The sequence below is a fragment of the Mytilus californianus genome, unplaced genomic scaffold (genome assembly GCF_021869535.1).
Source record: "Mytilus californianus isolate M0D057914Y unplaced genomic scaffold, xbMytCali1.0.p SCAF_2, whole genome shotgun sequence".
Classification (NCBI taxonomy): domain Eukaryota; kingdom Metazoa; phylum Mollusca; class Bivalvia; order Mytilida; family Mytilidae; genus Mytilus; species Mytilus californianus.
In genome coordinates this window covers 56,878,628-56,904,638 of record NW_026262668.1, presented here as the reverse complement: position 1 = coordinate 56,904,638, position 26,011 = coordinate 56,878,628, and the positions used below count along the sequence as shown (strand labels likewise).

At 32.3% G+C, this 26,011-nt stretch overlaps 1 protein-coding gene across 2 annotated transcripts in view; it reads left to right on the top strand.

Moving 5' to 3' along the window:
• LOC127730080 (glucose dehydrogenase [FAD, quinone]-like) overlaps nucleotides 1-26,011 on the top strand; it is a 41,628-nt gene that overhangs the window by 11,120 nt on the left and 4,497 nt on the right. Inside the window, exons 11-12 of one of the 2 annotated variants that reach the window (XM_052238130.1) lie at nucleotides 1,021-1,246; nucleotides 1,523-2,020. The exons of the other annotated variant lie outside the window; for it this stretch is intronic. Coding sequence (XP_052094090.1) covers nucleotides 1,021-1,246; nucleotides 1,523-1,694 — 398 coding nt within the window. The 3' untranslated portion in view covers nucleotides 1,695-2,020. Of the gene's footprint in view, nucleotides 1-1,020; nucleotides 1,247-1,522; nucleotides 2,021-26,011 lie in introns of those variants that run through there. 2 annotated transcript variants of the gene reach the window in all.

The following is a 26,011-nucleotide window of genomic DNA, read 5'->3' as shown; positions in this document are numbered from 1 at the left end:
TTATTTTACCTAAACATATATAATTTTTTGAAAAATATAATAGTATATAGATTAGCAGGGATTCCCTAAGTTGACACTCGGGTCGTTATAATCTAGCTATATAGTTAATCATTAAAGACCTTCTGGCTTTAAAAAGTCACCAAAGACGAAAGACAGCAAAAAAAGCGGTGATAATTTAGTCTGTTACAAAAATCAGGAGATGTGGTATGAATGCCCTTGAAACAACTATATCCCCCGGAGTCAAAATGCCGTGGATGTAAGCAATTTTAATTCACCGAAAACCTTCAACAATGACCAAAAACTGTAAAATGCCCCGTCATGACAAAATGTGAAACAATGCAATCGAGAAAACCAACAGCCTGATTTATTGCCAAACAATAAACAAATACACAAATATGACGGACACAAACCAGCAACAACCACTGAGTAACATGATCCTGACTTAGGACTGGCATATACAAATGTGGGTTGGGTTAAACTTATTTGTGAGCGTTCAACCCTCCACTTGCTTGGGACAGTGGTGTAAACAGCGCGAACCATAAAAGATAGTTGGAAATGGCTTGGTCGGCTCATTACATTTGCACACGAAGCACTAAAAAACTACTATTGATAAAAGAGACAAATTTATATTTCCAATAACTTCATTGCATTGTTATTTCATGATCATTTCTATGTCAACTTCCAGGCACTGGTAAGTTAATGGTCTTGCTAATATTTTGTCAAACTCGTGATGCCACAAAATTCGGAAAAAATGAATGAAAGGAGATTTCGGGTGTGCATCAATTCAACAGCAAACTTACAACACAAAATCCCAAGACATCTGGTCTAGAGTTGAAAGAGAGGCATAAATTAATCAAGATTGGAGTCTTTCAAAAGGTTTCAAGTGACAACCTCAGTGTTCAAAGGCTAGTGATAAGTAGATGAACTTCAAGCGACAACCTCGGTGTTCAAAGGCTAGTGATAGGGAAGATGAACTATACGATGTTTTTAAAATTATCAGTGAATTATATGTCTTTTCAGCTATTAAAAAATCACAACAAATTGCATCTACCCAAGCAATGAAAGAAATTGGTGCAACATTGAACCCATTTGATATTGACGGTATATGTGACAAAGATATTTTTGACAGTGATTCATATTGGGAATGTATGGTACGTCATTTTGCTGTATCTTTTTCCCATCCAGTATCCACGTGTAGAATGGGTGGACTCATCGACAAGACAGCTGTTGTTGACACAGAGTTAAGGTAAAGAAATTTTATTGGATGTGTATATATATTTATATAGGCGCTGGACAAATTAGCATATCTGACATTGTTTGGCTAAATTTGAGACGAAGTATATATAAATGATGGTGTTAGTCCTGTACAACCACAAGTTATCCGATGTAGAACGTTTGTCGTAAAGTTGTCAAATATTTAGACGTATCTATAACAGATGGTAAATGTTTAAATATTATAGAAGATATAAAATAGATTACTTCTAAGAAAATTATGATTTCTATTTTTATTGTTTCATTTTAGAGTTAGAGGCATTAAAGGACTTCGAGTCGCTGATTGTTCCGTTGCAAGACGTCAATTATCTGGTAATACAAATGCACCTTGTATAATGATAGGAGAAAAAGCTGCAGATCTCATTAGAGGAAAAGACAGCGTCGCAGAATTTAGACAAAAAATAACATCTTTGAAATTGTAATTGTTTGCACTCATATACAGTATTTTTTGGACATCTAAATAGTTTACAATTTTTTCAGGAAAATAAATACTCGTCATAAGTCATATAAATTCTTTTGAGTGTTAAATATGTCCTGTATACGAATTTTAAATTCTACATCTCTAAAAAAAGTCTAGTGATAATGCATAAATAATTGTTTGTATAGAAAATGATATTTTATAAAGGATACATGTACCCTTATTTATTCTGAATACATTTGATGCAGTCTAAGCATCTGTAATATTTGTCATTGATCACCTATTTTTATACCTATTGTATACAGTTTGTAATAAATATATCCAATGGTTTGATTTTGTTACCGATCTTTTGATATACTTTATGATAATATGTACATACATATTTCAGGAAAATATACCATGCCTAACATTTGTGTCATCGATTAGATGAGTTAAGCCCTTTTCAAATGATTTTTATAGTTCTTATATTATACTGTTACACCACTGTCCAAGGTTAGAGCTTTCAAACATGTTTAAGCCCGACCCATTCTTAAACAGTAACTTTTCTTATAAATTAATATATTTTTGTTTAGTTTAAAACATCTCAACATATGACTGTCTGTCATTATATATACTTTTCAACGCTTTTGACTTCATAAATGTATCAGGAACTGTAAAATCATTTAGGTTTCACAAGAGTGTAAGGGCATTTAAGAGTCTGTTTTTGAAAAGATAACTGTATACGTTTATTTAAGGGTAAGTCAGTTTATTAATATGAAATATCAAGTTATGTGATGTATTATTAGAAGTCCAAATCCTCAACATATTTATATAAATTAAGGCAACAGTAGTTTACCGATGTTAAAATCTGGTTACTAGTATTCGATTTATAAGAGACAAATCAAGGTAGTAAAAATTGATGAAATCGCATATACATCAAACGTGCGAAACCGTGTGTATTGACATGTTAAGTGTATCCCGATGGGATGAATTAACTGCAAATCAAATACACATGTAGTCAAAATGTCACTATTGGGAATAGGACACAATCGGTGAAATTATAGATCAGACGACTATACCGCAGTGTGGGAACACAGCTACATGTACATTTTTTTTTAAATATTTTGTTCATTCGGGAAACTATCAATCGGGGCTACGACATTCTAAATAATTTACAGCTACGGAGAAGGTAAGTGTTTTATTCGAGCCTGCGAAATTCATTCGCGAAAGCGAGACAAAGCGATCCTGGATTCCGTCGAAGGAAACGGAAAGTTGCTCACCACCATTTCTTCCTGTTTAGCGTAAGACTGCGAAGTAGGCTAGTTTTATTCACTATAATATTTTAAAATTTTGACTTAAAAATTGAAACAGGTTATTCTTTGTTTAAAACTCAAAATTCCATTTTTAAGTCATCACTCGAATGTAATTTAGATTGTTTTGTGATTTGTTATCCGTAGGATGTTCTTAAAGAAATTATATGTTTTCGCTTCTGACAAAATAATGATTATAAAAAGCAATTAGGCAAAATCGCTTGAAACAAAACAGTTGGGAGACCAAACTCAAATACGGATAGACAATATTTTGTAATAAAGAACTTGGTGTTAGTGCAATCTTTGAGAGCTTCTGATTAACTTTTTTCACAACTTTCATAGACTCTGGAATAGTTACAGCTTGACATTTAGTTTAGACACCCGTGTATCGTAATTTTTAAATATCTTTTCGGTTTTGTTTTCGTTGAGTTGGTATCTTATTTACGTATACCCTTATCTATTTCATCTGTATGTCATGCATATTTTCATATGTGTTTAATAAGTTGCATCATAAATACAAAGTTATGCAGATGATTATAATTCCTTCAACAAAATTTTTTTTTTTCAATTATAAAGACTGCAAACCTTAAATGCATTTCTACTTTTATGATCAGTCTGTTCAAATCATATCCTATACCTAAACCTCACAAATAACGACTACAATTTAAAAACAAACAGGCGTAACAGAATCTTAATATGGAGGTCTTAAAATCTACAAGTCTCACGATTTAAAACTTTAAGATTTAACTGCTTCGAGAGAAAAATTAACATATCATACTCAATACAGTGATAAGATCAAAATTTGATTACTTATATTTGTTTTATCAATGCATTCCTCATCTAAAAATATCTTTAGATAGACAGAAAGTTTGTTTCAGTAAAAAGAAAGACCAACAATGTAAACCAAATATATTGTTTTAGGCAGTGGCAATTTATATTTCGTTAAATACTACTCTGATTCTGACAAAAAAATTCTATCAAATCAAAATGCTTTATTTTAAATTGAGATGCATTAGCTACGTTTGTGGTTGTGTTTTCAACAGAAATCCAAGTATCCCGTTGAAACCAAATTTTCTCCCTTTCTAGGCAATCTTTTCCTTTATTCCTTTGAGACAGATCTTGAACAGGAGCTTTCAAAAATAAAGCTAGTACTATTCACTTTTTGCTATAGATTAACATGCTAACTCAGTGAGTATGTTGATTGCATCTTTTCCATTCTACCTGAAATAAAATATAACACATATACAGATAAGTCTGCTTCATATCTTGACTTACATTTAGAAATAAATAATGAAGGTCTGGTGAGAACTACCCTCTACGACAAAAGATTGATTTTCATTTTTCCATATTATGTACTTTTCATTGCTGTGTTGCAGCATTACAGGAGCACCTGCTTATGGAGAGAAACTCTGCATGTTGGTGCGATATTCTTGAGCATGTGTTTCTTGTATACAAGGAAACTTCACTGTATTGAACTACTAGTCACGATTTTGTCTGTTTTTTGTCGACTTCTAGGTTTTAAATTGTTCCCTTCATATGAAAACAGCACTCTTATCCTTTTGTTTTAGAAGTAAGGAGGAAAGAACATGTTTGCAAAAGAGTATGTTTATTTTATAAAGCACTATACAAACACCTCTTGCATGGGTAATACTTATGTTTTACCAAATTTTGATTCAGTCTGATGTAACTCAATAAACAATTTGAATAAGTATTTTCGCAAAGACCATCAGTTCTGGGATCAACTCAACATTGTTTGTGCATTTAGGTTCTAAGTGCCCATTAGATGATATTTCTTTTTGTCTATACGGTTGATATTAGAATTGTTTTACGATGTACGCAATGAAAAAATGTAAATATTTATTTGTTCTTAGTTCACAAAATAAATTTCAGAAGTTAGTAATCGATGTTAATCGCTGCATATATCATTATAAGAACCTTTTAGTTGTTTCAAAAAGATTTTTTATCTGAACGCATGATGCATGTCTCAGTCCGCACGGCACCTGATTCTGTAATAAAAAGGTCGGAATGCTAGGACCTCAAATGTCTGTTAGCTTCAAAACCAAATGTTCCTAAGTAGTAGTACAGTCTATGGTTGTCAACTTTGCATAGTGCAGTTGCAACCCTATTTCTATGACAAATACATAATTCAAGAACAGTAAATTTAATAAGAATGTATAGTTTAATTTTGTCAATATCGAATTACAGCTCATTTTTAAAAACGGTTCTGAAATTATCATTCCTTTCTAAAAATATATACAGATAAGTCTGTTTCATATCTTGACTTACATTTAGAAATAAAAAATGAAGGTCTGGTGAGAAATACCCTGTACGACAAAAGATAGATTTTCATTTTCTTATTGTGTACTTTTCATTGCTGTGTCGCAGCATTACAGGAGCACCTGCATATGGAGAGAAACTCTGCATGTTGGTGCTATATTCTTGAGCTTGTGTTTCTTGTATATAAGGAAACTTCATTTAGTTTCTAAGTGCCTATTCGATGATATGTCAATTTGTCTGCACGGTTGATATTACAATTGTTTTACGATGTACGCAATGAAAAAAGGAATGTATATTTGTTCTTAGTTCACAAAATAAATTTCAGATGTTAAATATCGATTTTAAGCGCTGCATATATCATCGTAAGAACCTTTCAGTTGTCAAGAAGATTTTTGTATCTGAACGCAAGACGCTAGTCTCAGTCCGCACGGCACTTGATTCTCAGATACGATTACGACTAAAAAAGTTCGGAATGCTTGGAACCCAAATGTCTGTTAGCTTCAAAACCAAATGTTCTTAAGTAGTACAGTCAATACAGTCTATGGTTATCAACTTTGAATAGTGCAGTTGCAACCCTATTACTAAGACAAATACATAATTTAAAAACTATAAATTTAATAGGAATGTATAGTTTAAGTTTAGTTATGTCAATACCGAATTACAGCTAATTTAAAAAAAAAACGGTTCTGAAATTACTTATCTTTTGTTATATGTATTGTCTTGTGCATTTTGTAGCTATTCGAAAATCACAACAATAAGTAACTACTAAAGCAATGAAAGAAATAGGTGCAACATTGAACGCATATGACATTGACGGAATATGTGACAAGGAAACATTTGACATTGACTCATATTTGGGAATGTATACTGCGTCACTTTTCTGCGACAATCTACCACCCGGTGTCCACTTGTAGAATGAGTAGCTTAAACGACAAGACAACTGTAGTGGACCCACAGTTAAGGTAAAAAAAGTGAATATGTATGCACATAATGTTTCAATGACTGTGTATATTTATCAAATAGACGATAACAATATAAATTGTGTAGGATCAACATTAAGAATATTGTTTATCTTACACCCTATCACAAAAAAGAAATAAAAAGGTGTTTTACTTCTTAAAATCATACACACACACCCTCGATGTTTTGGAATAACAAGGACCAACAATTATCTCTGAAGTTTGCTATATGGACACAAAGATGACCTATTATAAAGCATAAGAAGGAGTTGAACAAGAGAATGAGATAAAAAAATAAATTCAAATCTATTGATAAAGGCGCGTGTGCAAGAAAATCTACTTCACATTCTGTAAACATGTTCTAGTGGTAAGAAAATCATCGTTAAATTTAGGTACACGCAACAAGCTGGGTAGACCTCCTCTGGAAGAATATATATTTCCTCAAACTTTACAATTTACAACTCCAAACGAAAGCCTTTATAAAAAAAATATAAACTTACTGCAAAATACATTCTGTCATTGAGAAAGAATTTTTATACCTGGTAGACATTAAAATACATAACTGATTATTTTATCTGAACTTAATAAAGATGCGGAATCGAAATTTACCGACGAAAATACTGCTTCAGTAAATGAAAAAGAATATTTTCGAAACATTTTTAAAAGAATAAAGTACCAGAATAAGCAGCAAAATGTACAAGTGAACACAATATTTTAATTGAAAAGACAAATATTATCCAAAGAAATAAGAGATTCTACATGTGATTCCTTTAATTATAAAAAAAAAGAAAAACAAAACATTCTAAATTGTAAAATAAATATAAAGAAAATCGAACGAATTATTTTAGGATATTATAAATATACACAAGAAATACTTAAAAATCTTTTAAATAGATGATACAAACTAATTTTAATACATAACCCAATAATTCACAGTTAACAAAAAAAACCAGTTTCAGTCATAAAACAGCCATTAGAACTGAGATCGGGAGACTTTTTCATATTCACTTATTGTAGTTGATGTGTGCATTTGTACATTATGATCATGTAAATGTTATTTGTATGTTGTTACTGACCTTGTTTAATTATTTGTCACAAATCTTAGTCTAGTGATTACTGGAAATAAATAAAAAATTGCAATACATATAAAATTTAACATACTAAGAAATATAATATGTCTTTTTGATTCATATCTATTCGTTAATTAATTCATACGGTTCACAAAATAAAGCAAAATCAATAATTTGAGGTTTTTATTAATAATATATATATATATGTATTCTTATTTTGGATCAATTTTTGTTGTTTATGATAAGTATGACATCATAGAAAAAAAAGAAACGAAATTGATTTGTTTTCCTCTTGATTGTTTTATTGGTTTAATTGTAGAGTTCAAGACATAAAGGATCTGTGAGTCGTAGATTGTTCAGCAGTAAAGCGTGAGTCTTCAGCGAATACAAATGCACCTTGCATAATGATAGGAGAAAAAGCTGCAGATCTCACCAGAGGAAAAGGCACTGTTGGGGAATTTAGACAAAAAATAAAACCATTAAAATTGTAGTATGTGCAGAATGTAGTGTTAATGATAATTAATTTACCATGTACTCTGTGCATGCAATTATAATGCAGGTAATAATATTCAATATAAATACTTTTCACTATTAATTGTCCTGAATATAAGTCTTACATTTTTTGTTGATGGCAATCTTAACGTATTGGTACTGTATCTTTACATATATCTATTAATTCCATGCGATCAAAGCTTCCGTTATTCTTTCAAAGCGTTAAAATCAAACAACTAACTTCAAAGGTAAATTTAATATACAGTCGACGGCAACTAAAATATATGACGAAACAGTTTACCAAAGCCAAATTTGATTGCAATCATTTAAGTTTTCATGAAAGTGATTAATGACACTAAATGCGGTGTCTGTTCAAAGGGATATAATTATTTATAGTCTGACAGTAAAAACATTTTCTGAGGGGAAATATATTCCATATAAATGCAAATACGACATGCAAGTCATCCAATTTTATAAATTGCATCACTTGTGAGAATTGGCAAAAAATGCTATGTATAGGTCACCCCGGTAGTTTTATTTGTGAACGGATTCGTGTCCACAAAAAAAATAAATAAAATAAAACATGCATTATATCAGAAAGTTCAATTAAGTTAACATTTCTATTGCTGTGGAATTGGAAAAATTAAAATAATACAGTTATTCATATATAATAGAGAACGCAGTGCATACCGGGAGGAACTGGGGCATAACTTTTAAAAATTAGTAAAGCTGAAGGCTAACTACAATAATGACATAACGTCATAAAATCTCCTCAACAAATTAACAAATAATAACGTCTCAGACAAGTACCTTCAGATGGATGAAAGAGCTAGACATTTTAACTCTTGCTGTTGTTTTTCTTTCCTTCATAAATATAAATACATATATATTTTAATATATAGAGGGAAAGAGGCTTGAATACGGATTCAATTTCAATAAGCGCTATATATATTTGGAATACTATTTCATTTGCTCTATACTTGCGTAGCTACTATTATGACGTCTATTTTATAATTATTTCACGCAAATAATAATATATATATATATATATATATATAAGTGTGAATTTTTTTCCAATCTTTTGAAACAGAGCATGATATACAATTTTTCAGGAAACAACCATGCTTAAAGCTTCCTATGTAATGGCTAAGTATTGCTTCAATGGGAGTAGACTTACAGGTTGATAATAACATGTTTGAAGACATATAGGGATACTCGTTAATTAGAACACCAATTACAAAGTACAACTCGAAATAAAGGAGTGCTTGCAATCTTAACTGGTCTCAAAAGATTTGACCGTGAATACATGTAAAGAAGAATCGACAGGGAATAACGCAAATTTCAAATGAAATGCTGCAAGAATATCCTTTTTTTCCAATTACTCAGTCTTAGATTTCAGAAGAAAAGGGATGACTGAATCCCGTAAATCTGCATTTTTCTCGGGAATGTTTCACACTTTTGTCAGATATATTTAATTTTTTATACTTGAATTTTTTTGTGAACAAGTGGCCGGCAATAAGTCAATGATCTTAAAAAGCAAGGGATATGACATTACGTTTAAACGAGTGGTTATTGTCACGCTTCTGCAGCATCTGAAAGTCATTATTTGCAAATCATTTAACCTTACAAGTTCAGTGTTTTCTAAAAAAAAAAAAAAAAATTATCCCGAAAAAATCATCAGAATGTATAATTTTCTTAAGGTTATTTCCAGACTTAAGAATGTATTACCATAACACCTCCAAAATACAGAAAAAAATTACTCATTACTCGCATCGAATCCTTACACTGAGTTGAGTCAGGGATATATATGATATATAGATAAAATATGATAGGTTTACTTTGATGATTGCTTAAACATCTAAAACCTCGTCAAAGAGACCAGGCTTATAATTTGTTACTCCAGACGTAAAGAGAAAACGTCACACGTACACTTGTCATAATGAACAAACTAATTATTTTGAGATAAGCAGATGTGTGAAATTTTATAATGTGAAAAGGTATTCATGTACATTCAAGTATTACCAAATTATAACTCTTAGTCAGTAACTGATATTGCCAAGTATTAAGAGAATCGCTATGTAAAATTAGGATTTTAACAGTATTTCCAAGTGGATTTGGTAATACTCATACATACAGGCAAGATTTTAACCAAAATAGCCGGGAGAGAGTGATTTTTCATTAAGATGATAATAATTAGGTATAAACACTATAAAACGTTTCAAATGATCTACAATTGTAACAACAAAGATATCGCAATTGTTGAATTTCAGATGCGCATGTGTTCTATAGCTGACTTTGGCTCCCTTTTTGTTCGAAGAAATGAGGAATAATATCTCACTATTAATATATGATCAAGTGAGGAATTGCCAACTGTACATTCAGTAAAGAGAACAATCACCTTGATATGAGTTTACTAATTTGTAGGTTATTCAAATATCTAAATATAGCTAACCTTGATTAAAGTTTGTTAACAGTTTAGATGTTACAGTATTGCATGACACATTCAGGTAAAGCCATTTTCTGCACAAGATACGTCTTTTAGATTGATTTTATCATTTCTTGAATTGTAATATAAGCAGACATTTTGAACAATTTCCATTTATTACATTTGCCTTACTCTTTTATGTGGAATGATTGAAAATACACTTTGTAACAAAACGAAATTGCAAGAAAGGACTACATAATCGTATATATACTAGTGTCATTTTAATGATTTGATATTTGGTATATAGTTTTACAATGACAAGTTACAGATCAATTTCGAATTTTAATTGGTTCAGGTGATTATTTTGCAGATTTATGGTCTTGAGACTTAGAAAATTCACGGCTAATAATCAGTTTTCCACACTTGTTTTCATCATGCTTGAAGTTATCAATTTGTTATTTGTTATATAGTTTACACCATGACAAGTTATAGATCAAGTTAGCATTTTGTTCCAGTACAATGACTTTTTAACCGGTAGGGGACTATGTATTGCCATACAATACTCTCAGAATGCTTGTTTAGCATATTCTTTACTTTTCAACCAAAATTTCAATGGGCGTGGTGAATTCATGAAATAATGTGATAAAGGTTACAATTTCAGGAAAAATTAACTTAGATGAAATCTTTTCCTATTTCAGGATAATACTTTTATTATATATGATGCAGAAATACATTGTTTTTATCATTCTTTCAAAATTAATACATTCAGCAATACATACACATTAGATTTACTTTAACAACTAAGATTTAAAAAATCACCTTTACAGGGCCGTTAATTAGGTTTAGTGGCTCTACTCCCTTCAACCAATAAAATTTATCAAAAATAAAGTTTGATATTACGTCTATAAGATTTCTTAAATTGCATTAGTGAACAGACCTTGTAAACAATTGTGTTTGCTAATCATTCACAGCCAAATAGACTTATATGGATGGGTATATACCCTGCCACGTCCTGTCCTGTTTGATGTTTTTCTTTAAATCGATCTGATGAGTTAAGCCCTTTTCAACTGATTTTTATAGTTTGTTCTTATGTTGTGCTGTTACATCACTGTCCCAGGTTAGGGGAGGGTTGAGCGCTCACAAACATGTTTAACCCCGCCACATTCTTTATGTGCCTGTCCCAAGTCAGGAGCCTGTAGTTCAGTGGGTGTCGTTGGTTGACGTCTGTTTTTCGTAAATTGTTTTTTTTTATAAGTTAGGCCGTTTGTTTTCTTAATTGAATTATTTCATATTTTTCATGTCGGGGCCTTTTATAGCCGACTATACGGTATGGGTTTTTTCTAATTGTTGAAGATCGTACGGTGGTCTATTATTGCTTACATCCACTTTATTTGAACTTTGGTGGATAGTTGTCTCGTTGGCAATCATACCACATCTCCTAATTTTTATATTAATACATAATCATTGAAGATGCGTATTGTCTCCTATCAAAAAAAGACTTTTTGTGGTTTGATTATTTAAAACAGGCAAATTAGTTGGTCACCCACTGGACATATTTACCATGAGCCGAAATCGAAACCAACACCAAGACCGATAACTGAAGTGAAACCAAGGACAGTCGGGTGGGTTGAAACTTCCCTCTGTAAATGTCAGTGTCAACTCAATCCGTCTATTCATTGGTATTGTTCTAAATCTGAAAGTATAACATCGATTATTATTTGATTGAACAAATTCACAAGATTCTTTTTTTAAATATTGAACAATATTTCATCCTCTACTGAATACACTAGTACAATTTATACACAACTTAAGATGTGACTTTAAAAATTATATACATTTATCAATAAGTATTTTTCGTCGAAAGGACTGTGTTAATTTTTCATTCGTCTAATGGGATGTTCTTCTTGCTTGAATCTTATCGTTGACGTTGTTAAATTTGTTCTGATCGCGAATGTACCAATTTTGGATATGTGGCGTCAACAACCAAGTGACAACCACGAGGAAACGTTAATGCCTCCTCTCGACCTTTGACGCCTAACAATTTGTATGTCATCGCGTCATTTTTGTCACATAGAAGGCCAGATTGTAGATAACGTATATTCTTTTAGAAGTCTTATATAATCTGATTATGAATCTATATATGTTATGATGTCCACATAAAATATTTTGGCTGATTCAAATGTTAAAAAAAGGAGAAAATGGAAAGGCACAAACTTATGTTTTGTTTTGGCAATAGATGATATCCTTTCATATTGATCTGTCAAACCCAATTACTACCTGATTCAATTACTTATCAAGGAAAAATTATAGCTCTTTTATATATTAAAAAAAATATAAATTCATCAGGAACGCTCATATAAAAAAAGTAAATGCCAAGGATTATAAGGACCTGAATTTGAGAGGAGAACCCGGTGAAGAGCTATTTCACCAAAAGGGATCAAAAAGAAATAACCAAACCCAAAAAGTTAACGATATTTCCCATAGATTTACAGCACACGAATATATCTTATTCGGAAATACCAGCGAAATAATTGAAGTTTTAATGAAATATATTACATTCTCACGAGAGCACTACATAGGACAAGACGGACAAATGAAGCAGCAGGTCATATAAGCTGGCAGAATACTCTTTTGATTTGAACAAAAATGTAATGCATACAACTATCCACCAAATTTGGCCAATTCTTCATCAGGTTTTTAAATCGATTATTATATGGCCCTCTGCTGGCGAGTGGTAAAATATAAAATAGGATTGGCAGGAATTGGGAATAGTTAGATCAATTGATTGTACCTCCAATAAAAATGCAGAAAAAAAACAGAATTCGTTATATAGTGGACATCGTCACATTCAGCCTAAATGAAAATAAGATATTTGAAATTTGGGTTCCCAAGTCACAACAATGAATGACGCAATGACTTGCACAGATTTAGGCTGGCCATGTGTCCAGAGGAGACATAACGATTCCATTGATTTGTCACTTGCTCATTTACAAAACAACCCATTGTTATACCATAAACCTCTCAATATGGTTTCGCTATCAAGACGCCATAATATAGATCAACTCAAATTGGTCATATAAAAGACTTGAGAAAGAAGACTTAATGAAGAAATCCCATTAGACGGAAAAAAATGTAAAACATCATAAGCAAAATTGCACCTATTGTATAACTATGTGCATCACTGTCCCTGCGGCGAGACATTCTTCATGATAAAAATGTGCTTCATACATAAAGTTATACCAACACAGTTAATTGTATATTACTTGATGAGCGTATTAGGTTATCAGAATAGGAAATCAGTTTCTTCTACACAGGAGAGAGCCACTGACTAACCTTCAGCAGGTAATTTCGCAATCCTAGTCAATTTCAAAATGTGTTAACAAAAATAACAAACTCCAAGGTATATTCGAAAAGGAGGAACTCCATAAAACCCCACAAAACCAAACGCTCGGCCATATCAATCAACGGAACTAATTGAAAACAACTGTTTTTTCCCGACTTTAGCTTTCTCGTTTGAATTGTTTCAAATATTTCATGTCGGGGGGGGGGGGGGGGGGGGGGGGGGGGCTTTTCATAGCCGACTTTACAGTATCAGTTTTTCTCATTGTTGAAGGTCGCACGGTTGCATATAATTGCTTACATTTAATTTATTTGAACTCTGGTGGATAGTTATCTCATGGGCAATCCTACATGTACCATAATTCCTTACTCTTATATTGATACAGGATCGGAGTCGAACGCATATGGCACGACAGGGTTCAAACTCAAAATATCAGTGTTAACATGCAGTGGTTACTGAAGATGAGCTAACTAGACCATTTAACCATCGAGGCCTATTGAATATACTTTAACGGTCAATCAAACACATCTCCACGAAACAGCATCATATGAAAACTGTGCAATGATAAAATGATGGAAAAGAAGTTTTTTAACAATTTTCTTTCCAATAACGTCATCAGATTTAAATTTATTACAGTGGAAAATAAAGTGTAAGCAGGGGGTCTTGGGGGTGGCAGGACCCATCTCTAAATTGTAGCACCACTCATGGGTCTTTTGTAGACGAAAAGTCCTTGATATTCCTTGATATTTCAGAAAATGGTTCATACTGCTGCAGTCATTACAGCTTTTATTGGTGTATTGTATTGGTTTACTACAAAACAGAATCCAGATGACGCACTTAATATCAAAGTTAATTCAACATATGACTATATTGTTGGCAAGTTATTTAAGATTTTTTTATTTTTTCATTTCGCTTGCATTCTATAAATGTATTGTACAATTCAATTTCTTAATACTATAATTTCGGAAAAGAACTTTACATGGAAGGTCGATCTTCGGCCTTTTTGTTTACACGTAATTGCAATGTCTAATGTATTTGAAATATACGCATATTTTGTAAAATATCTTGGCGTTGAAAGTTTTTTTTAGCATTTTGTAACACATTGATATGCATTTGCAATAATAAAAAAAATCTTTTTAGAAGGTCCATACTTTTAAGCAAACAATAAATATCAATTAAACCTACTTCTTTCAACAATATTCTTATGTAGTAAAATCTTTATTTTATTCTTATATTTATAGTTGGATCAGGGTCAGCTGGAGCTGTCATAGCTAGCAGACTTTCAGAAGACAATGATGTATCAGTATTATTACTTGAAACTGGTGGATCTGAACTGAACAATGATAATATACGTGTTCCATTAAAAGTTGGTAGTTTACAATTGTCTAATGAAGACTGGGCGTATTTTACAGTACCACAAAAATACAGTCATCGAGCGATGGTTGACCAGGTACGGTGTCAATGGGTATTGATCAGAATTTACGTTGTTTGTATCAAAATAAGAAAATAAGGTATGATTGTCAATACTATCTACCCGAGACCAAATAACGTAGAAGAAAGCAACTGTAATTCTTATTCTTTTGAGTAAGCATACGTGTTCTCGATTCTCCATATGTTTTATGTGTGTTTTCACTAAAAAGTAACCAAAGGAATTTTACTCTCTCTCTCTCTCTCTCCTCTCTCTCTCTCTCTCTCTGATAAGTATAGTATAATAATAGTAAGGTAGTCACTTTATCAATTTGCAGAAATCATATTGGCCACGAGGTCGTGTTGTTGGAGGATCAAGTTCTATAAATTACTTAGCATTTGTTCGTGGTAGCAGACATGATTATGATCAATGGGCTACAGAAGGTTGTACGGGATGGAGTTATAAAGATGTTCTACCGTATTTTCTTAAAATGGAAGATATACAAATACCAGATCTCTATAACTCTCGTAAGTAATACATGTAATTATATAGGAGTAAAAGAAAGATATAGTTTAATAAAGTAAGGATTGACAATATTTCTGTTCGTAATGACAAGATTTCATATCGTCAAATTATCGGAATTCCTAAACACCAACAATTGCAGAACTTTTTCTTTATTGGTTTTTTTTTCATGGGGAAACTTCAGAAAGTGGAAATCAACATTTTTCCCAAATCAACATTTGATACTTCATTCAAAATAGGAAGTATAATGATGATATATTCACTGCTGATAATCCAAACACTTTATTAAACATGCTGAAGGAACATCAGCCTATGAAACCTTTTGATAACAGGCAACGATGTCTACTATTAGACATAACTTTTTTGGTACGAAATGGAAAAATTGGAAACTAAAATATAAGACAAACATCACGATTTCAACTTTTCCTGTAAATAATTTTTTTCGTCTAGTCGCATCCTATGGTGTGTACAATTTACAGCATCCGTGGACAACCGGTTACTAGAATGCGTTCAAATTAATCTGCTTATTGAGCTCTGTAATATTTCTTTTACAGAGATACAGACTAGTAAATACTTTTATTAAATAAGTTTACAATCGGCATCAGTATATTTTCTGTAAATATAGTGCCTTTCGTAAAAATAATATTTCTCACGCAACCTTCTATTTCATGTCATGAATAGAACTAAAACACTAAATGATGTTTTATCTAAACTTCATATTTTTCAATAGAAAGGGCTAGAGATGACATGATATATTTAAACTGATTTTTATAGTTTGTTCTTATTTTGTGTTGATACAGCATATCCCAGGTAAGGGGTACGGTCGGGAGCCAAATTTTGTATGTGTCTGTCCAAAGTCAGGAGACTGTAATTCAGTTGTTGTCGGCTTTGTTGCGTTTTTCTTTGCTGTAAATCATATTTGTTTTTTCGTTTTTTGTTTTGTACATAAATCAGATCTTTGGGTTTCTTGTTTCGGAGCCATTAATAGCTTGCTATGCGGTATGAGTTTTGCTTATTGATAATGACCGTACGGTGATCTTATATTTTTGTCTCTGGTGGAGAGTAGTCTCATTGGCAATCATACCACATCTTTTTATTCTTATAATGGTTGATGATGTCTGGTCAGTATTTTTGGTGTAGATTATTATTATTTATTAATAGTTGAAATATTCGTAGCACTTAGGTTTTTCTACTCCCCCCTTTTGATCACCTTAGCTGTATTTGGCACAATTTTGGGGAATTTTCGACTTTTTAATGCTCATCAAGTTTGTATTTGTTGTGGCCTTCCAGCTGTTTCTTGTTGCGGGGAACATGGAAATACCAAGCGCCCGTCCGTCCGTGCGTCCGTGTGTCCGTCCGTCTCGTTTTGTTAGCGCTCTCATGCACAGGTACAATTCTTGCCAGATTTTTATAAACCTTATATCATATGTTAATCTCAGCCATATCTCGGACAAGTTCTATAATGGTGGACGATCGACATTTTTTAAAAGAGTTATGACCCTTGGAAATATTGAATTTATGGAAAATGGCCTCGTTTAGCGCTCTCACGGGTACAATTCTTGCCAGATTTTTTTTTAAAACTTATTCTATATGTTAATATCAGCAATATCTCGGACAAGTTCTATAATGGTGGACGATCGACTTTTTTTAAAAGGGTTATGACCCTGGGAAATATTAAATTTATGGAAAATGGCCTCGTTAGCGCTTTGACGGGTACCTTGAAGGTCTTTTTGAAATATTTAGTATACAATAAAAAAACTTGTTTGTCCCCCGCGCACACTTTTTATTTATAAATTGTTTTAAAGATCAACAAAAAAAAAGGTTTTTTTTTAAGTTATTGTCCCTGTATAGATAAAATATGTGCAACGCGGGGGACATTGGAACTTTGTTCTTTTATTTTATACAGCATATCACTCAAGAGGAGGATACCTACCTATAACTGAAACTCGTGTTTCACCACTTCCTGATATTTACAGTAGAAGCGCAACAGAATTGGGATTGAAAACTGTTGACTTGAACGGTGAAGATATGCTTGGTAAGTTTCATTTTGAAAAAAAAGAACCATTGGTTAACCTGACATCGCAAATATGTAAGAAATATACAATGATAATATCAAAACAGAATTGGAAAATGACAAAACAATCCACGCAAACGTGTCAAAAAGAGATGTTTTATCACTTGAATCGAAGTCCTCTTATATCCCATAAGTAAAGCTATGACGTGCGAATACTTGAATTCATAGTCGGTGTGCTCTTTTGTTTTAGAAATACAACGTTGCTTTCATTGTTTAGTGAAAGCATTCTCTGAAATAATGTTGCATACGTTAAATCATTCTTTCGACCCCTATATTAGACAATATATTCAATTTTATTATCTATATGTAGTATTATTTATAACAATCGGTTTCTTCGTATTATTTATGTTTGGCAATATTTGAAGGTTATACCTATATGCAGTCCAACATCAAAAATGGAGAAAGGTACGGTACAGCAAGGGCTTACCTCAGACCTGTTCTGAAAAGGACAAATTTACACATTAGTGTTCACAGTTATGTCACCAAGGTATTATTGCTTTCTGATGTTGATATGAATAATGACATATGTAGTGTTTGAAACAAACCTTCTTGTCGAGCTATATTTTTCATTGAGTTAAAGCCTTTGTCCACCCTTCTTTTTGTGTCAGCATCTTCCGGAAAATATATTTCCTATTGTCACTATGTTCATTTTTTTAATTTCAGGTTTAATTGATTGAGGTTTTTTACTGAATCTGTTTATCTATCACATTCAAATGTGTATACTCTGGATGCGTTAAAATGAGTGTACTTCTGACTGACCATTTTTTTGGTTCATTTACACTTCAAAGCAAAGTCACTTTTTTTTCAAATAACAACAGCGAGATTATACACAAAAGGCACATCAAAGATATCAGTCTTGTAACTAAGAACGCGAAACGCGCGGACGATGGAGATACTTTTGTATCTCTCTTTGCTGTAAGTGAAGATAACGTTGATCTTCCATCCATTTAATAAGATACATAAAATGTACAAGTCGCATCACAATTAAAAATTGTACATATAAACGAGTTTGTTGTTTCTTTCATTAATCTCCTTTAAAACTTTTTTAACCCCTGATTTCACAGTAACTAAACAAAGGTGTCAGAAATAGAAGGGTCTAGTTGCCATCTAGTCCACAAGTACTGGTGTACATATGATACATATTCTTCAGAATCCAACACATTTTTCGGGATATTTTTTCAGATATCGAAAATAGTGATATTTCTTTGCAATATAATAAATCTTATTATTACACAAAAATTATCTACCCCAATAATGAAGAAAACATTGAGACGAGGACAACTGAAACAATAGTGTCAGCTTTAAACAACTATTAAAAGTCACGACAAATGTTGTTTATGCTCAAACATGGATGACAAACCTGATGATTATAGTCGAATCAAATGGATTGTCTATTCCTGCTGAGAAACATGTATATACTTATGCTCATAACATCGGGATCATCCTAAAGGATTCCAATCACTACAGAGAACATTATTATTGTCAAAACATCTTCCGTCAGAGTTGTATAAGCTCAAACTAGTACCATTCCATCAACGTTTTGGTAGATGGTTATTAGTTTAGTATGACACATATAACTATTTATCGCTGCATGATCTTTAACCTATGTCGACAATTACCGAACTATACCTTTTATGTGCTTTTACAATGAGTTGAATGCAAAATACGATATGCTAATTCATTCCGATTTACCAGATATCACTCCAAGTTGAGATAATACTGTACAGACCGGAAATGTTTTTATTGGTTTTACTTGTATTTATTATCCCCTGTATTTCTATTTTTTAGATTTATTGGATCGAATTCTTTCAAATGTCAATTGGTTTCTAGAAGATTCAAATCTCGAAAATATTCAATGAGTTACCGAACATCACTTTATTCATTAATTTATTAAATCAATTCCTATCAGTTATTTTTCATTTTACTTTTCTTAGCTTTTGATTGAACAAAAAAAGGCAATCGGTGTGGTATTTATCAAGAATAATAAAAAGACGCAGGTTTTTGCCAAAAAAGAAGTAATTGTTTCTGCCGGTGCAGTTAATAGTCCGACGTTATTGATGTTATCTGGAATTGGACCAAAGAAACATTTAGAAGACCTAGGGGTATGTCAATTTAAAGTTTTCGTAGTTATAAATAGAAATCGCACAACAAATTTATCAATACAAATCACTGAATGTATTTTTATTGTATTTCATAAAACGAAAATAAAACCAGATTAGTTTAGTAATTCTATGTACAATAAATATCAAAGAGATAATGCATATCTCCAATAAATCAGATATCCTGGTTTAGACATTTTCATATTGTGATATTTTGTCCGGACTATACATAGAATATCTACTTCTGTTCGTTAAGCAACAAATATGTGTTTTAAACAATAGCTACACATATATATATCTCTTGGTCATATGACGAAAGGCTGAATACAGAAAGTATCATACGTAACAACATATTCTAATGTTAAAATGTTCAATGCAGTATACTTCTTAAAATCATTTGTAGCTCACTTAGCTAATAAGGTTCATGTAAGATTTTGTCATTAGTCTACGTCTGTCACAATCAACTGTCGTCGTCATCGTACGTCAAATTGAAATTTCTCGCCAACAAACGATGAAAATGCCATTATCACTCTACCAATAGTTTAATATATTCGGAATTGTCAATTGAATCCCTTTGAAAGACATTGCCCATGGTTGATGATTTTACCAATTTTTCAAGTGTTGGCTCCATTTTCTTTAAAACTAGGATAGATAGATAGAGAGTAAAACTGTTATTATGATAATGGAGGACAAGAACCACAAATAAGTCCAAATAGTCTATTTCTTATTGAAATGCAATTGTCCTGCAGTGAGGATTTTTTACGTTTTTATTTGACAAAACAAAAGAAAAAAAAATGATCAGTTACCCAAGGTCCACAGAGAGTTAAACAAGCGAAATCGACAATCGACTCCTTAAAGGAATTTTTGCTCTTGAATGACAATTTTACCTATTTTTTGCTTGTGTGCTGTTTTGAAAACAATTGTAATACTAGTATTTCGAGAGAATCCAAACACAGAAAAAACAGTCAAACTTGTACGATCTACAAATAAAATGAGCATATAAATGTGGGTCGCCTCTTTATATGACTTAACCGTCCCTAAATGATGATTTATTTGCCCATTTTAGCTATTATTGACACATTGATAAATAGACAGAAATTGTACACATACAAAGACCATGTAGTACATCGATGATGGAAATCGTCAAATGACTCCTGATTTGGGTTATTGTCCTTGAATGACTTGACAAAAATTTTGTTTAACATTCTTGTAGTGGATCATCATCAAAACTGGTTTCGATCTTACTTTGTACGAGAAAGATGTCTGTCACTGTTGCTTATGGTCTGAATGATGCATATGTTTGAAAAGTAAACAATTCAGTTCAGGTTTCTAAGGGTCTCTAGGTAGTATTGGATTTGGAGTTTCATATTTCAAAATAAATCTTGCAATAGTTATATTCTTTATCTGTATCTTTATTAGATACCGTTGAAGGCTGATTTACCCGTAGGAGAGAATTTAGAGGACCACATGATGTTTTTTATGAAGTATAAAATCAACCAATCATATACTGTAACCAAAGACCGGTCAAGTTCAATGACCAATACAATTTGGTACGACTTGACGGGAAAGGGTAAGAAATTTGGAAACATGCAATGCATAGATAAAAATGTTCAACGACTTTCTTGTTGTTATCATACCATTAGTGCAAGAAGAATTTATTTGTAATGTCTTCAAATCAGGAAGAGACATGGAAACATGATAGTGAAACAATAGAACGCCGATGAATTCCGAATGGAGTGAACTGGATGCCCCGACAGGTAAAGACACTTCTGCTAAGCATGCATTTTGTAATTCCATCTTGTCTGGTTGTTGGCTTCACGACAAACAATTCCACAAAACTACCAATATTTCAAATTAATCAAATTTAGAAGATCTAATAACGAAGAAAAAGGTAAATATGAGTCTACATAATTATTCAGGAAGACTTTTTAAAAAGTCAACAATAGTTTAACTGACCGAAATTATGAGACAGTTGAATGAAAAGAGATATGAAGAAATGTCGATAAGCCAGCATTATAGAAAAGCAAGTAGATACGATGAGAAAGTTTTTGGATTTTCAAATGTTTTGGCCTCGACCATCACGAAATAGACGGGATTGTGGTTACGAAAAATTGAAATTGGAATTAGATAAACATTTAAAGGTGTTCATAGTTTATGTATTACAAAGCAATTAACCCAAAGTAAGGAGCCTTGATTTATTTTGAATAATACCCATCTTACATTACAAATATATAAAAAATATATTATCATAAAAGCCTACTTGACACCTGAACTTGCACACACATTTGAAAATTGAGGATCGGTTAGGTACTACACAACAAAATACTGGAGTTTTTTTCTATTTCGAGCTTTTAATTCTTCAGTATCAACATTCCGGCATCATCTTGATTTAGAGGAAATGTTTGCTTATTGAAATGATACTAAGAACTTGTGTTTATTCCATTTATTTTCTTAACAGGCTGCTGCTTACAAGAAATCTAATTAATCAAGAATTCTCAGTAATAAAGTTTAAATAGTATCCTCGAAAGTTTTACGGCGCCAGTGCGACCTGGTAGACTATTATTTTACATAGAATTGTGTGATTGTTTTATATGTTCCTAATGTCGTAGCTACAATCCCGTTCCCTTTTCCCGAATGTGACCTACCGAATAAGACTTATTACTGGGTTTGTACTAACATGAGCAACACGACGGGTGCCACATGTGGAGCAGGATCTGCTAATCCTTCCGGAGCACCTGAGATCACCCCCAGTTTTTTGTGGGGTTCATGTTGCTCAGTCTTTAGTTTTCTATGTTGTGTTTTGTGTACTATTGTTTGTCTGTTTGTCTTTTTCTTTTTATACGCCCGTTTACGGGACGTATTATGGTGTTCCGTTGTCCGTCTGTCCGTCTGTCCGTCCGTCGTCAACATGTCGGACATTAACTCAAAAACGCTTTAACCAATTTGCATAAAACTTTGGTGAATTGTTTATATGTACTGACGTGAGCTCCCTTTCGTTTTTTATAAATTTTAGATTTTACGTTTCCGAGTTATGGGGTTTAATTCATTAAAAAAAGGGGGGATTTTCCAGTTTTCGGACAATAACTCAAGAATGCTTTCACCAACTTGCAAGAAATTTTGGTTTATTGTTTATATCTATTGACATGAGCTCCCTTTTAATTTTTATAAATTTTAGATTTTACGTTTCCAAGTTACGGGGTTTCATTCCTAAAAAAAGGGGGATTTTCCAGTTTTCGGACAATAACTCAAAAATGCTTTCAGCAGTTCTAATGAAACGTTGATGAATTGTTGATATCAATTGATGTAAGCTCCCTTTAGAATTTTATAAATTTTAGATTTTACATTTCCGAGTTATGGGGTTTTATTCATTAAAAAAGGGGGGATTTTCCAGTTTTCAGACAATAACTCAAAAATGCTTTCAGCAATTCTTATGAAACTTTGGTGAATTGATTATATCTATTGATGTAAGCTCCCATTAGAGTTTTATAAATTTTATTTGTTTATAGTCTGGCAACAGATTTACTAAGTATTGCGCAACAGCATAGTGTATTGCACAACAGCAAGAAATCGTTAATTGAATATAAATTCAATTCATATAACCAATTTCAAGTTCTTTGACTACATTTATTCAGAAACCTATAATATGTCAAATATTTAATTATATTCCAAATTTAGACCTGTATCAAGCTTGAATATTGTGCCCATTTTTGTCCCAACTGTTCAGGGTTGGACCACTGCGGGCGTATCCATCTGCGCTCAGCGAAGCAGTTTATTTAGCCATGGTGTTGTCAGTCTATTTTCGACTTATGAGTTTGAATGTCCCTTTGGTATCTTTCGCCTCTCTTTTAAAGTTACGGTTGTATTTCCCTCAGTTACCATTCGATGGTTTTGCCTCCTCTATTAAACTCCTTTATGTTTTAAGCTCTCAAACCTTTAAACTTTTTTAGCTTTGTAAACTTTTGGTCATGAACGTATTTATCCGATATACAGATGCTTACATACAGTAACCATATCACACGTTTGTTACATATATAATACAGAATTAAAGAAAGAGTAAAATGAACCCCACCTAAACTTGTGGTGAACCAAAGTATTCCTGAAGGGTACGCTGTTCATATGGTACTATGAAACTGTAGGTATTCAGACGCATTCAGTACTATGATATTAATTCATTTGTTATCGTTGACACAAACATACCATAGTGACCGCTTTTGGCTATGGTGTGTTTAGTATGTATAATAAAATAAGGTGGATTTTTTTTAGGATGGATTGTACTATAAGGGTTATTATAAGGGCTGAAAAATGATCTCAAAACTAGGCGAGGCAACCGCAGATGGGTTAGGTATTTAGTGTAAAATATAAAATTCAATATTATATGCAACTCATGACAAAGACAATATCGATATCCGGTAAAATTAAGCGTCTGTTTGCAGGAACGATAGGCTTGCATTGAAATATTTCAATCGTAATTGCTGACATGTTTTCTAAAAATCGAGCTACCAGATCATGGTTAGTGTATCATTTAAGGTTAGGTTTTTAGAAATTTCTCGATATGAGCTACGGTATGATGTGCTTATTTTGTTTATAAGGATGGAATTCATATAGTGGAGGCGAAGGCCACATATTTGGACAAATGAAAGACAGAAACAAAAATGAACCAGAATGGCCGGATTATCAACTCCAATTATTCAATGCTGGCCAAGATGAAGACTTCATTGAAGAAGGACTAAAATTAAATTTGAAAAGAGAAGTATATGTTCTTAATTGCCATAAAATATCTTATATGCCTCGTTCTAAGGTCAATTAGTATATGTACATGTAGTTGTACATAATTTTATTCTACACAATTTCAGAAGCATAAGTTATTCCTGCTGATTTGATTATTTAAAAAAAATGTTAAATATAAAATATAATCAGTGAACCTATCCGATTAACACAGAAAACCTTTCTAATATAATGTATTTCTTTTACGTAATACTTAAAATATTTTAAATTGAACTCATCACAAATTATGTGTAAACCATGAGGGAAAACTTTGAAAAATTATCACATGACTTTGTGGTTTCTTCTTCTAAAAGATATCAACGTATGTATCAGCATTGTCCACAGGACTAACAACACGTTATTTAAAACTATTCAAAAATAACATTTTGGGTTTCAATAACATTTTTATGATCGTACATGACCTAACAAAACTAACAACAGAAAAAGTAAGTTGAAAAGATGTTTCTTTTTTTTTGTCGAATTGAGATATCAAATGGTTTGAAGTTTGTTAATCCAATGCACCAGCCAGAGACGAACAACGCACAATCTCACGTAATGTTTTATAGTCCTTTAAATGTAGTGAGCATTTTCTATAAACTATTTAAAATCAACTAAGCCCCTATTTGTTTCGAAATACCAAGTATTTTTGTGAAGGGTTATGGCCATATGATGTTAAAGTCTCATAAATCTCTTAAGAAAATACAAATCAATTAAAAAAAACAGACATTGAGGGAAGCAAATGAGCTCAAAAAGGAGCGAGACCAGGTGTGTCGACAAGGTGAGCGTATCCTGCTATGCCTGTTTTACCAACCATGTGAATCCACACTCAGACAAAAATCTGAAATATAAGATAACCAAAACAATTGTTTTAATCATTTGTTGATAGCAATCGGGAACACAGATTCAATTATATCTGCCGTATCGATAGCTTGAAACAGGGTGTGTAGTTTCGATTTAAGTTGTTTTTCCTCATACTTTTTTTAACAGTTTTTGTGTCAGCAGAACACGCCTTTAAATGAAATCCGTAAAGTGTGAACAGGCTAAAATGAAACTTATTAATTTGGATATGTAAAATCCATTGGCAGAGGGTAGATTACTGCTGAGAAAAGGGAATTTGACAATTTGAAAGTTGAAATCCTAACGTTCGTCATGAAGTCGTCCATTTGTGTTATACTAAGGAATATAAGATAAGATAAATAATAGTTTATTTAAGTGTCACATATTGATCTATAATAAAATATATATAAGGATATGCAGCAGTCCTTCTAGTTTCGGCATTTTTAAACTTAATAAAATTGAGAATGGAAATGGGGAATGTGTCAAAGAGACAACAACCCGACCATAGAGCAGACAACAGCTGAAGGCCATCAATGGGTCTTCAATACAGCGAGAAACTCCCGCACCCGGAGTCGTCCTTCAGCTGGCCCCTAAACAAATATGTATACTAGTTCAGTGATAATGGACGTCATACTAAACTCCAAATTATACACAAGAAACTAAAATTAAAAATTATACAAGACTAACAAAAGGCAAGAAGCTCCTGACTTGGGACAGGCGCAAAAATGCGGCGGGGTTATACATGTTTTTTTGAGATCTCAACCC